The sequence below is a fragment of the Myripristis murdjan genome, chromosome 1 (assembly GCF_902150065.1).
Source record: "Myripristis murdjan chromosome 1, fMyrMur1.1, whole genome shotgun sequence".
Taxonomy (NCBI): domain Eukaryota; kingdom Metazoa; phylum Chordata; class Actinopteri; order Holocentriformes; family Holocentridae; genus Myripristis; species Myripristis murdjan.
The window spans coordinates 22874067-22890357 of record NC_043980.1 but is presented as its reverse complement, the minus strand read 5'-3'; the positions used below and the strand labels follow the sequence as shown (position 1 = coordinate 22890357).

Below are 16291 nucleotides of genomic sequence, written 5' to 3'. Positions count from 1 at the left end.
CTTCTTAAACAAATCAATTCACATGTGACACCTGCCAGTCCAAATGTTAAGACTGTGTGTGTTGCATCATATACCAGAGACCCAAAATAACAGGTATTAAATCAGGGCAAATATTTGATGTAATAATTAGCATATAGATAAGATCGATATTTTCAATTTAATATGAATCAGACTGTCTTCAGTGAATCAAGACATGATTATGAACATATAACAAACAAATAATATTGCCACTACTACTATTACTACTATTACTACTACTACTAATACTACTAATAATAACAACAACAACAACAACAACAACATTGACTATGTAATTATGAATCCAGTACAATGAGGGCTTCTGGGTTATGCTGTCAATTGATTACAAATTGTCATGCATGTTTTCTTTTGACTTTAAATAAATGATATGCTAATATATATCTGAATATGTATTTTTACACCCTCTTGAAATGGTTAGGTTGAAAGACTGATACTCTGTGACCAAAATCAATTGCCACGTAGGTTAAATCTGTAGAAAGTGTGATGACTTACGATACGCAGCAGCCACATCTGGGTGAAGCTTGAGGTGGAGTAGTGGGTGCCATAGTGGAACTTGGGAACCTGCTCATCCTCCCAGGACTCAAAGCGGTCTGAGAAGAACGCTGCCCTCTTGGGGTTCAGAGCACCGATGGGCTGTAGAGAAATATGAAGTGCGTTTATATAAAACATACAGCGCATGTATATTTTGACATGTACCCAAAAACAGAAAAAATGAACTGCAGGCTTGCTTTAAAAGCTTAGTGACAAAAAACAAGTATAAGGACAATGAATAAATAAGCAAAGGGAATGTAAAGAGGCAAAATACCTAATTTTCCAGTGGATACATTCAGTGAGCAAACTGTGCAGCATAACAGTGCAGGGCAAATGAAGCTGGTAACCTTTGTGCAATCTCAAATGAATATTAGATGATGTTTCCCTTCAGACAGAGATCAATCCTTTCCCACAGAGTGCTTTTTAGAGGCTGTGAAAAAGAGCCCCTGCAGCTGTAGTCTGTCAGAGAAAACTAATGTGTTCCAATGAAAGAGGTAGTACTAGGAATATCAATGTCATGGCTGTGGGTTCCTTTAATTTCTATTTTTTATTAATCTGTTACTAATACACTGGTCAAGCAGCTCAGTTGTATTCTAGAAAAATGGTTAAGTTGCATTAATTTTCCATTGCTCTCCCCAAACCAATAACCCTGTGGTGCTTGGCTATTATTTAAATACTCATTTATAGAAATCACTTTCAGGCTGGTACAGTTTTTATTAGTCTTCCACTGGCTGAACCTCATTCCCTCAAATCCCCCCTTGCCTCTTCAGCCTTCCTTGTACACACACACACACACACACACACACACACACAGAGGAGATCAATGGTAATGGAATGATGGCCTTTTGAGGATGAGGGTCGAGAGTGGTGTGGATCAATTGGATCTCTTTCATATCATAGGGTGCCTGTCACAGAAAGACTCATCCAGGGCCTGGCTTCAATATTGATCTGCACTGCTGCTACTGTGTTGTGTGGGTGTAATGGGGCTTGCTTGTGTATGTGTATGTATGTTTGTGTGTGTTTGTTGGTATTGATGCACAGAGCATTTGTGCAGAAGAAGAAAGAAATCTAGAGGAATCGCTTGCCTTCTGTGTATAGTGTGTGCAATTTTTTCCCCCAGTATTTATAAATGGCGTGCATGAGTGTGGCTACTTTTATCACTCAGAGTGTGTGAATTTACATGGCAAAATGTGTGGTGCCTCTTGCTGCCACACTGTGCAGCTCTGGGTTGACAGTGACACACTGTGGGCTTCCTCAGGGCCACTGGGAGTGGGTGAGTACACACAGTGAATTATACATCACACCCATTGGTCTGATTTATAGCCCTAATAACAGTCGGCTCATTAAAAAAAGAAAAGGCAGAGGAGGCATATAAAATAAAAAAAAAAGACTGAGAGTGCCACAATGACAGAGAGAGAGAGAATTGTGTGTGAGTGCATGTGGGGGCTGTTGGGTGTCTGTGCACGAGCCCTACATTGTTTACCGCTGTAAATTACTGTGAGGCTAGCACTCTCTGCTTGCAGTAGCTACAGCAGAGTGGCGGTGACGGTGCCGTACATCAGACCGGAGTACCCGCCAGTACGCTGATGGAATGCCTACAGCCGCCCCACCACAGATTGGCCTAATATGTTGTGGCAGCAAATAGCGCTCTGATGAGCACTCAGATAAATGAACCAATCCGGTAGTTTTAATTAGACTGGAGAGTAAGCCAAAGAACAAGCTCGTACTGGGGCTCTGAAGAGGTAAACATTCGAGCTTTAATCTTGGATTAGGTTTAATCAGTTATTCATCAAGAGTGGAGGTTGAGACTCTGCTACACAGCCATTGTAAAGCTCCTCTGATGTAAAATCCACAAGGAATACTTGCAGTAACTGCAGCTAAGGTGAGAGAGGTGAGGCTTAAAATGTTTACTGAAAAGCACAGTGGATCCTGACCCTCTCCAAATCCCAGGACTTTCTACAATATCAATTAATAATCAAGTTCAACTTCAGACTTTTACAAAGTCTGCATCAAGACCCAACAAAAAAAAAAAACATAAAAACTGAAAGGTGTACTGGAGAAAACATGGCAGTACACTTTATTGGCTATGTAATGCTTCCAAAGCACCCCCATTACCTTGCTTAAGGTAAATTGTTAGATACGTTTACACAGCTCCCTGCCAAATCAGCTTCAGGTTGACAGCAAAACTACTTCGAAAATGTATATACCTCAAGAAAAACACTGCCATAAGGAACAATAAGGATCTTCTTTAGAATTATTATATAAACATTATCCTGTGCTACTTTGTTTTTAGAACAATAATAGGTCACCCGTGATGAAGTATAATAGCTTACCGGCAATTTGAGCATCACTAGGGCATTGAGCCATAAATCAAAAGAGCCTTTTGAAAGGAGTGTTTATGTATAATGTCCTATTTAAACAGTGAAAATGGTGTAGTGAGCCTGGGGGATAAACATATGGGGCGTCTATGGTGAAATCAATACACCATTAGCTGATCTGGCTTTGAGGAGAAGGCTATAGCACATAGGTACCAGGAATCCCCGATACAGCCTCGCTATTTCTGGGCCATGCAAATACACACTGTCTCTTCAATAAAGGTTAACACCACTTTTAACTGTTTGTTGGGACATCCATTGAAATTGCTTCATTAAAAACACACCCTACCTTCTAAATCTACACCGATGTGAAAATGTTTGATCCAATAATCCAATCACGTATATCACGCAGTTTCCAATCAATCTGCAGCAGAACAGAAGTGTACTTTTGCAGGAAAAATTGCAGAATCTGCATATATGAAAGCATGGAGGGGATGCCACTGCAGAGTTACAACACTTGCAGTCTGTTCTAGTGTGTGCTTATCGTGACTACAATGTTATCTCGGGGGTCGGCGTTTGATGTCAGGTTGAGGTTAGAGTTTATGATAAGAAAGTCCCTGGGGTCAGAACAGCTCTGGCAGAAAGGGAACATAAATTCTGTGTGGCCTCTGTTGTACTGGGGATGATGACAGTGTGTGACACACACACGTTCATGGCAATTTGGCTTCTCAATGTCACTGGAGGCTTCTCAAATGACCTGTTTCTCTCAGAGACAACCACCAACATGACATGAGAGAGGGGGTAAGAGAGACATGGAGGGTGAAGAAAGAGGGGGAGAGACAGAGAGAGAGACAAACACATGGAGAAAGACAGAAAGAAAAAAGAGAGAATGGAAAATATACCAAGAAAAGCAAGACATGAAAAAAGCAAGCTATGTTATAACATGCAGAGACAGACATAATGCACCAAACTAACTGCGGGGGTCGGAAAACATTAGGAACCAAACAAAAGAAAAACGCAGTGCACACATGACTGGGGGTGGGGGTATCGGAGGGGGATGGAGAGGGGTGGCTGCATGGCATACTGCTTGCCCTTTTCCAGACACTGCAGTCTGCCACGGTCCAGTGGTCATACACTGATATCACACCCGTGTCAACAACATGAATAAAACAGATGTAATAAAGATTGGCCCCACTCCCTCCCCCCTTTCTCTCTCCGTCTTACTCATCTGCTCAAGGAGAGCAGTGAGGAGAGAAGGTGAATGAGGCTGTTTTCCTTTTCCTTACCCTCTCTCCTCCTCTCCTTTTTGCTCTCTGATTGTCTTTCTATTCCTCCTCCTCTCACCCATCTCTCTTTCATTCATTTTGTCCCTGGGGCTAGGAGGCTTGACTGAGCACAGAGGCTGAGCTGTCCAAACTCCATGGCAGAGCAAAAGAGAAGAGCGAGAAGGAGGAGCGGGTAAGGAGAGGGAAGGAGGTGTGTGTGTGTGTGTGTGTGTGTGTGCTTGTATGGGTGCATGAGTGTGGGTATGTTGGGGTGGGGGCTATGGCTGTCATGTTTCAGCCTACTGGGTGACATGAAACCAAATAAACAGGGAAATTACACAGCTTCATACAGTGCAATGGGAAGGACAGAGACAAAGAGGAGCAGAGTGTAAGTGAACGGAGGATTGGAGAAAACCTGATGTGCAAGGAGTTGACTGTTGGAGTTTCTGAGTGTGTACAACAAGGGGAGTGTGAAAAAAAATGAAGGTGTGAGTGGCTGAGATGCATGTGTTGTATATTTTCCACATTTGTTGTATTTTTATGACTGCCAATTTATCGCATTCTGTTATTCTGTCTCGCTAGGTGAGTGCCTCTGAATTCCACCTCTTCTCATACAAAACTATTAAGAGCCCAAGGATTTGAACGGGTGCCCTGTAACTCTGCAGTGCATTTCCTCCAACGTATCCCCTGTCCATTAACACATGCCTTTGTTTCCATGTCTGATTTATTCAGCCATTTTGGTTCCAGCAACTAGACAGTCGCTCTATCATCTCACTCTAAAACTAATCCTCCGTCCTCCCACCACTGGACACCATTACACACAAGTAATGTTCAGTCCAACACACAGGAACTGGCAGGCTTTACAGTTCTTACACATCAGTATTTATGGAGGAGGATCTTTAAGGCAGCTTAAGTGTTTGGAGGTGATGCTTAGAGAGAGGTGTGTGAGTGTCTGTATGTGTGCATGTGTGCACATGCGTGTGCGTCTTTACGTGAGATAGGGCATTTCAAAACATATTTCATTATTTTAAATCAAATGACTTGGCTGGAGATACCAGGGAGTATTGCTTTACTTCCTAGGGTGCTGAGGGAGGTCAACCCTGGATTAATCAATTCTGAACATTAAATTATGAATGCTAAAAATAACTAAATAGGAAAATGGATGTCACAAAGGACCGATATGGAGAAAAACATAGTACTGAAAACTATTTTACAACTTATTTCACAGAAAAAAATGGCCAATTGCTTCTCTCTCTCACTTATGTTTGCAAATAGTCAATATGAACGCAAACTGGCCATTAGATCAGGCTGGGTTTATTAGCATGTTTGTGATGTCAGACATATAGCATTAATGTTATTGGGGAAACAAAAAAATACGTATTTTTAAATTAAAGATTATAGTCTTATTTGACTCAATCCATACATCTGACTAAACAAATGATGGGGACAGCCCTATAGCTGTGTAAAGATAGCAATCAGCCACCAGTGATTTAAGAGGTGGTGCACTAAACTATGATCAATGGCAATTACACGGCCACTAAAGGGACTTGGACAATGATACACACAGGCACACATACAATGGTTTCTGCATTGTCACTTGCCTCCCTCTCTTTGGGATTAGGAAAAAGACTGGTGACAAAGGAGGAGACAGTCTGTCTGGACCATCTTACCTTGGACAGGTCTCTGAAGTTACTGGGCAGTGTAAGGTCGAGCTCCTCTGACTCATAGTTGGTGATCACCCAAGGGAAAACTGGGTACTGGTTGAGGTCATTATAGGTGCGGCCTGATGGAAGAAGAGAGAAAATGAGGAGAAAAGAATAGACACAAAAAGAGAGAAAGAGAAACAAAAGAGAGGGAGAAAGAGCAACAAAGAAAGCGAGAGATAGAGAATACTGACAACACAATTACTGAAGCAATGAAAACTGGAGAGTAACAGTGTGTGTTAGTGTGTGTTAGTGTGTGTGTGTGTGTGCGTGTGTGTGTGTGTGTGTGTGTGTGTGCGTGTGTGTGTGTATGTCCCCTCCCTGTTTTGCCCAATTGTAATGCCTGGTCTGCGCTACCAACTGCAGCAGCATCACAGGCCCAGTGGCCGGTGTTGTTCTCACCAGAGATAGTGTTGAGAAAGATCAGGTATTCAAAGTTGGAGATCTCACGACGCTGCCAGCGCTGGGTCATGTTGGATGCCTTGAACAGCTGCTTGGGGCTGGCCAGAGAAATGCGTCTAGGGAGACAAACACAAAGATGAGACCAAATATGCTGAGTGACAGATATGAAAATAAATATAGGCATTGGAATGCTCTTGCCCTGGTGTACTTTGGACAAATTCTGCAAAGTAGTACAGTGATGAAGCCAGTGGGGATATGTCCACCCATCACTTAGCAGATTGAAAATGCCTTAGGCTTTATGTAATTTCCATCATACAAATGCCCTTATATGAAATATTTATTGAACTTAAGGTCTTGCTAATTAAGAAGAAAAATATGCAATAAATTGGGCTGAATACACATACTTTTGTGCATGTGCACACACACCCAAGCCCCAGAGCATGATGTATGCAGTGGGACAAAAACAAATGACCCCCAATCCAATTAAAACAAAGGAAAATGATGGAATTAATCACTGTCTGGATGTGAGATTATAGTCATTAGGCCTCTCAAAAGTGAAAATACGACCTTTCCAAATACGAGCTTTCCACACGACACACTAATGCTGATTTTCTTTACTGTCACCAAGTAATAATGTGTGTTAATGTAGTTTGTGCATTTCTGAATTACTTCTACAAAGTACATGATGAAAGCTTGAATGTGGACATTTGGTAGGGAGGGGGAACGGTCGTGATGATGTTTAGACTGAAAGCGTTTGGTATTAGTAAAATTCTATGGAAGAACATGGGTTCTATCAAATTATGAACAACAACGTCGAATGATCAGTGAAATGTGGTTGTATAATTATTTTAGAGCTCTGATCAAGCACTGTTTTGTGCTGTGCTGGCAGTATATGAGTTGTGTTGGTGTGAGCACTGAACTGCTCTGTCCAGCTGTCCTCAGGTCAAAGAGGCAAGGTGTCCCCGGCCTGGAAACAACCCTGATTAATGAGCCTGACACAAACGTACACACATTCTCTCAACCACAGTCTGTATATACACATTCACCAACATTCACCTAGGGTCATTACTAAATGTGCTTTCTTACAGACTGATTAAAAAGCAGGCCTTGACTTTGGCTTCCCTCAGACACAGTTGCTTCCTCTCACGCAGAAGTTGCTACTTGTGCTTGTTTTTACTAAGAAATATAAAGGGATTTCTTCAGTTATTATTGTCTTCATCCACATTTTGCTCAAACTCTCCTATCATTAAATTTTATAGCCCAGTATTGACCAAAATCACTTGCTGAATTTATAATTACATCTCTTATTAAATATACCCTCAAAAGCACTGGAAGAATCCCTGAGAACTATTTGCATTTCTCTCAATTTCCATTCGATCTTGGCTTAGGAGCAGGCATGCCAGCAACAAGACTGGGCTTGGCTTTGGTGAGGTCCAGGCACACAGTATAAGCAATGTGAGGGAGGGCAAAGGAGGGGTTGTGCCCTGCAGGCTTACTAGCAACTATTTGCTTCACAAGGACGGGGATAAATAAATGAACTGGACTGTGTTTGTGTGAGCCCAATTATGCTGTGAGGGTGTGGGTGCAGAGGGAGTGGAAGGAAAGGAGGAACGGGTGACCACTGTGCATAACGTATTTGTTTGTGCATGTGGAAGAGAGAGGGAAGGGGGAAGATGGGTAAAGAAAAAATTCCTTATAGTACAACCATGTGCCCTTTCTGAAATATTTGTCCACTCCTAATTTACTCAACTTCTCATGACTTATTGTATTTCCATGATTATTATGTGCTGGACCAGAACCACTAAGAGTCAGATGTGAGAAGTCCATGAGGAATGTTTAACATCAGTTGACAAAAATTTGAGCACGAGCCATAAGCCCTGTAAGTGTGTATGTCTGTGTGTGTCTAACCTTGTCTGTGGAAGGCCAAAGTTGGTGCCCACCCCAACACGAGGAAGGCAGTGGACCACCTTCTTGACTGTGGCCGCGTCTGGCAGGTTGAACATGACTGCCGCTGTAGAGAAGCAGAGAGAAAGATGCTGTTGTATCTCACATTGTCCTCCTTCATATAAAAGCAAATCACCACTGCCACTCAGCAGATCCTGCTGAGCACGTGGCCTGTGTTATTCAATAACAAACCTAGCCAACATTAAAGATGCTAAAGAAATATATGTGTATATTCTGTTCCATATAGGTAAAAATGGGTGATGTCTTACTTCTGTTGGCCATGAAAATTTCCAAGGCTGTGTTCTGCAGTAGGTAGCGTCTGGAAAAGATGGCGCGAATCTCTGTGAACAGCCATTTTCCATGGAGACCCTCTGTATAGGCTAGAATCTGTAGGCAAGACAGGAAAAGCGAGAGCAAAGGAGGGTGGTGGTGGTTGGAGGAGGCGGGGGATGGAATAAAGAAAGGAAACAATGAGGAAAAGGGAATGTATATATAAAACAGAAAGCAGAAGGACATCAGAGATCAGAGGAAAGGAAGCGAGGGGAAGAGCAGGAGAAAGAGGGCCACGTTAGTTCATTTTTCACACTCTGATGGCATGTCGTCCTGAACGGTACGATTAATGCCTTATATTGATCAGCCTCAATGAAAAAGAGATTCCTTCAGCAAGAGAATGAGGGCTATTCAGCTGGAGGGAGTCATGGGAAATGTTTAGTTCACTAAAAGCTAATCAGTATTACAGAGCATGGATAGCCATGCATGTATCAGAATGTTTCCATATATGATTTTTAAGGTGCAGGCACAAGCACGTCAAGAAAAACTAGAGTACCATTTTGACGTACAGCAATGGCTTAACTTGAAGGAATAAGTCAGGCAGTGAGGTTAAAAACCTGTTTTACGCTAAATAACTGATCAGACTACTTTCTGTAATTGCACACAGGTCACTGACACATCAGTTAGCCAGTATTATGTGAGCTAGCTCCAGGTTTAAAAAAGCTTCAGTGAGCCTAATCTGTCCCTATGGAAATCGTGGTGGCTGTCAGAGTAACTTGTTCTGATGGCTTTCATAGCGTCTGACAGAGCCAGTGATTCATACTAATGCTAATGCAGTATTTAGCTTTAGTACAAACCCACTTAGCACTGCTTTGTTAGGTAGGCTTTTGTTTCACCCTCTCCTTTTCCTCTCAAAGGTTTTTACTGACGAAGGGTGCTGAGGGACATTGTAGGAAGGGAGAGGGGTCACTTGAGGTTGCCATAGCACAGTTCGGATGCTGTGGTATTAATCAAAAATATTCAAATGCAAGCTAGTGAGCTAGGCCTAATGCTAGCTTCAAGGAGCTCATTAAAGGAAAGGGACAGCAGAGGGGACCAGCTGAGGCCTTTAGCTGAGGACAGCCTCTCTCTCTCTTCCTCTCTGAGGAATAAGACCTGCCTGCATCACAGACTCACTTCAAAGTCTCTGGAGTTCAATTAAATGTGGATTAGTGGCTTGGAGAAGCTGGCTGGGGCTGCGTCCACCACTCTCCTACCTTCCTTAACAGGGCCCTGAGTCGACAGCGCGAGCCCACTATCAGCCTGTAGCCATAGCAACCCAATCACAAAAATGGTACTGCCTTTGCAAGAGCAAAATAAGTACATGAAAACACATTTTTTTAATACAGGTATATGTCTTTCAGAGGGCAAAATGATGCCTTTGCATGAGCTTATATGAGCATAAATATACATTTTAGTTGTAGTTTTTTTTTCCAGATCATCCTAAACGAAACAGTAAGAAACGGACTATTTTAGTGGTGTAAAAAAAAAACATACGTTATGCACATATAAAGACAACAATCCACAGGCCCAGCACAGCAGGAAAAGCAGGTGTCTGAGAAATGGAAAATCCCATTGCTTAAATTAAGTGTTCATAAAATTATTGCCACATGACACCAGTCCTCATAAGGTCGTATGGAATTTTAAATTTAGATTGATCACATAAATATTGCTTGTAAAATATTAAACAGATCTGTGTAACTATGGTCAGACATGAAAAAATCAAATTTTCTTTAAAACACACAAACTGAATACTGACACAGTAAGACACAGCAAGATTTTATCATTAAAATTTTTCAAATTTTCCCCACCTTGTAGATTGATATTTTGAAGAATATATTTTTAACTATACTGTTTAAATGTAATTATATTACAAAGGAAATGGAGAAGCTGTGCTTTCCTGTCCGTCTAAGAGTTGTTTGTCATTTGGGATGGTTGAGTCTTGGTTGAGTCTTGGTTGAGGAGGCGATCAGTGTGATTTTTCCGCTCCGACTGAAGACAGGGTGGCTATCAGGTTATCATGTCAAAAACCACCCTTAAATCTGAGTCCATGTCATCTTCTGAACTCAGAGGTTTTAATAATATTTCACACGTCATTTCACGTACAGCGGCAATACTTCCTAATATCCGATCAAAAGTGAAAATCCCATTTCAGGTGTATGATAAGTGGATACTCTGAGAGTAACCTTTGACCTCCAAAAGGTAGTGGTTGACTCATTTAATCCCCAAGAGTATACTCGTAGACCTCACAAAGGATGTCAAGACGTTGCCGAGGGCCAAATTGATTAAGTAGCAGTCTCAGATTCTATAGATAGACATGACAGCCAGATATCATATTTTCCCTATACCAATGCATCTCTTGGAACACAGTAAATAGCTCTGTATGGGCCCAGCATCACTGTCACTATAGCCAGCGCCCTTTCCCTTGCAGATGAAAAAGCTGAGTGGGTGACAAGGAGCGTGATAAACTATCCATGTTGTAATGCTCTAGCTGTTCGGGCCACGTCTGGACAAATTACAGTGGTGTGGAGGTTATTGTCCAAGCTGGAGTAATGGCCACACCAGCTTTCTCTGTGATAGATCGTGATGGTGAAACTGGATCAGTCAAGCTCACTAGTATATGAAAAGATGGGAATGAGAGAGAGAGAAAGAGAGAGAGAGAGAGAAATCACAACAGCTGGATGATAAATTTGTCATTTTCAACTAATAAAACCAGGCTACAGCAGTTCTTAGAGACTCTTATATGTCACAATCTGAACAAGGAAACAAGCGTGCTCAGTCTAAAAATGAAAAAAAAAAAAAAAAAATCAAAATCAAATGATAGCAGGTGAAAGGAGGATGAATTATTCCTTAAGAGGAGCTTCCAAGGGATCAGGATTTTATATGCCAACTGGATGGGGTGTGTATGGCGCATGGTTTTATTGATGCTCATTTCAAGTGGAACGATATCCATTGATTCAGGTCTGGTATGTCCCAAGATCAATTTCAAAGTGTCACACCAGAGGACACAGCCAAAGAGAAAACAAAGGAACTAGTCTTGATTGCAATTCTCTCTCTCTCTGTCTCTCTTCCTCTCTCTCTTTCTCTCCCTCTCCCTCTTCCTCTCTCTCCTTTCAACCTGTTTGTGTGCCGGGCTGCTGCTCATTTCTGAAGCACTGTCGTTTGTCTCTGTCAGATGCCCAAAAGACTGCAGAATGAAGAGGGACACGTGAAGAGGGACTGGGTGACTGTGGCTATGGTGTGTACACACAACACACACACACAGACGCAGACACACACAAGCACAGAATACTGCAGACAGTTCTTGCCAAGGGACCCTTTCCATCAGCACTGCCATTCCAAACAACCCAAGCTAGTCTCCTTTACCAACAACAGTCTCTTTAGAAACATGGGTAGTGTCAAGTGCAGGACGTTGTTGGACGTGGTCACATGAATGAAATTTAATTGAAACTGCACTAAATGAAGGGGGGAGTAAGGGGAGCAACAGACCGACAATCAGGAGCGTGGTTCAAGATAGATGAGGCTCTCAAGTGCCTTCGCTGTTGGGCAGGCCAAGCGTGTGTTTTTGGGCTGATAAGGCCCTCGAGTTGAAGAGGAAAGGAAACACTGCCCATTACCAATAAAATAAATCCCTGTTGCTCATAAAATACAGAAAAAACTTAGATCACACCACCAGTAGTGCTTTTTATACAAGAAATGCTTAAAACGGTACACAATGAGAGTGGGATAAGAGGAAGTAGTATATGCATATTTGTGTGGTGCATCTTGAGGGAAGGAAAATGAGGTGATTGAAGTTCAATTTGTTGCCTGTTATTAAGTATTTCCGCATGAGTGCTTCAGTTAAAGGATAATGGATGAGGGATTTATTATTACCTTTTGGTCAAATGAAGTGGTGTGGGAGATAAGGTGATGAAATTAATGAGCGGAGGAAGAGAGGTGATCCATCAACATCAAAACGGAGACGAGGGACACACAGTATTGGGAGAACTTGATAGAATTCATAGCTGAAAAACCTGTGGACTTATCAGCGTCTAGAATTGCTTTTTGCTTTGCATTTCCCAAAAGCCATCAACGCCCTTAGCACCCAACCCACCCACCCCCAGCTACTACACATGTGGACACATACACTTCTTATTGTAATAACCTATGGGTACTACCTCTGTGCTTATACATGAGAATAATGTTGCAAACACCCAGGATTTTTGTAATTAAAGGACACACAAATAGTTATTAGAGCATCATTCATCGGGCAAATACAGAGTAAACACCTGCATATGACCACATAACAGACATATTTTCTGCTACTCCTCCTCTTACTCTTCTAGAAATCAATCCATCTATGATAAGTAGAGTTTCCAGCCCCACATGCTCAGCTTTTACTGTTTATAGCAGGGAAAGAAAATTAAAGCATTCTCTAACATAAAATGACATTTAAAGGGCTTTGTGATTCTCTCATCTGCATCCAGACAGAGACTATGGCTTATAATTTTTATAGTCTTGTTCCTCTCAGCCCTGCTGCCCCTGCTTCTTACAAATATCCTTTCTCTCTCCCTCCTCCTCAACCCTCTGTTCCACTCTGGTAAACCGGGCCTTGTCACCCCCCATCACTAAATGAGTTCATCGGACTAACGAGCAGGCAAAGGGCCCGGACACACTAACAAGGGTCTGTTGGTTGCTGTGCCTCTGGACCAATCAGGATCCTTGTCACCACTGACACGAAGCCTCCCGGAGCCCTCTGGAGCCAATTAAGACAGATTTTGTTTTTGAGATTGAGTGATACCAAGGAAAAAAAAAACATGATAGTGAGAGAAGAAAGAAAGGGAAAGTGAGATTACTGTGGGTGTTGGGAAAAAGAGAAAGAAAGATGTGTTGACGTGTGTGTAACAATACCTTGTGAGAGAGAGATATAGCAAACTGTTTGTGGAGGTAAAGTGGGTATTTCATTCAAGAGGAAAACAATGTGCCCTCAACACATGACCCTTCTTTCACACTCCAGCAGTCCCCTTCTAGTCTGTGTGGCACCATAAAAGTATGCCTTTTCTAAGTAGCCATGTCGCTATCATGACACTACCATGAACTCTGATTGCTAGACCACAGGGGTACTGACGCCAATTACCAAGCTGAAGCCACACTCTTCAGAATATGAGAACTAATTTAAGAAATCACTAAAAACAAATGTAATGTAACGGGTACAGGTAGGTGGCTTTACTGCAGATGCGGTCAAACTATACAAGTGCTTGATCACAGACACAACAACAGCAATAGCTTTAGTGGATATAGCCAATTTAGGGTCAACCACTGATAGGCACATTTGCTCGTCATGTAACAAACTCAGGATTTAATCACTGGTCACACATAGAGGTAGATCTGCCTCAAGGGAAGTAAAACAAACTCTGAGGTATAAAAAAAAATAAACACACCTAAGAAGCCACTGGAGTGCGAGAGAATTAAAGCAAAATAAACAGACCCAGCTTGCACTGAGTGTAAAATTATGAGGCCTAGTGGCTCAAAGCATTGAGTCCAAAATGTTAAAAAGTGAGGGTTTGCACTCCCTGAAGAAAGTCCCCTTTGAAAGGATCTTTTGGGGCATTTAGTGTGAATTTAGCCTAATAGGGATTAAACCCTTTTTGGCCCTCTTCACTGTTAGCTAACAGGTTAGCCTTTTCTCTTCTCACTTGCTTGGGTGCTTAGTCTTTTTGAAGTGGGAACAAAAAAAACGGTCTTGTGTGGATTTAGGGAGATGCTGTAGTGGTCTCAGGGTTAATTGGTAGAGAAGCGAAGCCTTTAGCGCATTAACTCATTAAACATTTAGCCTTTGTGCAAAGGCTGTGGGGACAAAAGCCTCAGGAGGGATTCGGAGATAATAAGATAAGTGCCAGCAGTAAACAGTAATGGTAGTGGCAGTAGGAATATACATAAAGTCTTCATAACTGAAAATATCATAAGTCATCATCTTAGTAAATAGATCAGTGTGACCCATTTCTCAAAGTTTTCTTAAAAGAAGGATGCAATGTGTTATTTCTGTGGATAATTACACAGAGATTGCAATCAGAGATGCCACAGGGTAACAAAAAACCCCTCCTCTTTCAAACTCTATTCAAGGCCGCCAGTTTCTTTTTCCCGATCTCACAGTTCAGGCTTAGGCGTTTTAACTTTGGAGGCTGCAAAGGGCAGAGTTGGTGGCTCAGAAGTAGTGGGGGATAAAGAAGGGATAATACTACATAAGTGAAAGGAAGAGGAGCGTGAAATGCAGCAGACGTGCACAAATTGAGGAGATTCACTTTGCTCTCTCTACCTGCTACTGTTACATTACCATGCAGCCACCTTCTACTTTCTTCATTACAATTCAACAATCATTACATACCAGGCATATGCCCAAAATTTACACTTTGATGCAAACTTAGTTTTGTACAGTGCGATAAATAAATGTATCTGTATAGTTTGGCAAAATCGGTGAGGGTTAACTTTAGCCAACTCTTGAATTGGATTGGATTAGAGTTGTGCTTCAGGAAGAGAACTTGTTTGTAGCAAATTTTATTTGCCAAACTTAGGAGAGATGGTAGAATATTTTGTTTAAGGCCGAGCTGTATAATAACGTGAATTTCCCAGTCTGGGATCAATAAAGTATACCTATCTATCTATCTATCTAACCCATAAGTTTGTAATGACATTTATGTCTTCACATTGCAACTGTACTATTTGGTGACTTGTAAACCCTTGAGGGTTGAGCACTTTGAAAAGTGCATGGCATGCAAATAAAAGAAAATCAATAATGTATCAGGTATTAGATTGGTGCAAACAAAATGCACACAATGTCACACCAGTTGGATGTGACACTGCGGTGCACCTGTTGAAATGGGAGTGAAAAAAAAACAACAACTTAAAAACATTCTTTGATTGGTCAAGCTCATCGGTAAACACTTGCACATCGGGAGAGGAGAAGAAATGCTTTTCAGCAATACTGAGAAAATCGGGGAGACAGCCTTGAGCCTGCGCTGAAGCTCTGGAGTTGTTTAAGACTCAATGGTATTGTCCCCCCTCGTTTCCCTATAAGCCGCCATGGCAAACATCAGACAGGTTAAGATCGCTGACTGGCTCCTATCGCATTCTCCCCGCTTTCTCTCAGTCTCCCATTTGCCATTTAGTGATGGATGGGCCATTTTTAAGGTTGCTGCTGAGCTTCGTTGAAGTAAATTCTTCTCTAATCCGGCTATTGTCGCCAGCTTAAGTGGGTGTGGGGTGAAAAGTAGACCCCTCTTGGGGAATTTAGGGTTGGTTGTTCGAAGGAGGGATAAGGGAAAGAGGAGAGGGAGAATAGTTCAGTGAAAGAAAGCCTATGGAGATTTTTGAGAATCTGAAGGTGACTCAATCGGAGATACAGCTTATCAATTACAAGCAACTGAAGAGTTATCACTATAACAGGGTAAAATGCGTGAATAAATAATAAATAAATAAATAAATAAGATAAGTTATGATGGAATTAAAATGAGTGAGACAAGAATCACTTGGAAGTACTTTGATGTCAATGTTGTAGAGTTGAGTTTCCTTCTCAAACAGAATGAATTAACCATGAAAACATATACTGGAATTTCAATATACAGTGCAATTTAAAATGGACCCAGCATTTCATTTTACATTATTAATTAAATGTGTGTTCGCTGGTGTGAATCTAATTTTACATGAGCCATTAAACAGACTATGCAGATGAATATATGTAGCACAAAAACAGAGATATAGTTTATGTTTGCATTTTTTTTTTTCAGATGGTAAGAGAAGACCAGTG

General features: G+C 41.6%; 1 protein-coding gene across 7 annotated transcripts in view; it reads right to left on the bottom strand.

Moving 5' to 3' along the window:
* The window catches only part of lrba (LPS-responsive vesicle trafficking, beach and anchor containing), a 198657-nt gene that overhangs the window by 48670 nt on the left and 133696 nt on the right, over positions 1-16291 (bottom strand). For all 7 annotated transcript variants that reach the window (XM_030050866.1, XM_030050903.1, XM_030050886.1 and 4 more), the window contains 5 exons: positions 8469-8586; positions 8164-8266; positions 6256-6371; positions 5821-5933; positions 532-672 (listed from right to left, as the gene is read on the bottom strand). In XM_030050866.1, the coding sequence (XP_029906726.1) occupies positions 532-672; positions 5821-5933; positions 6256-6371; positions 8164-8266; positions 8469-8586 (591 nt within the window). The remainder of the gene's footprint in view (positions 1-531; positions 673-5820; positions 5934-6255; positions 6372-8163; positions 8267-8468; positions 8587-16291) is intronic.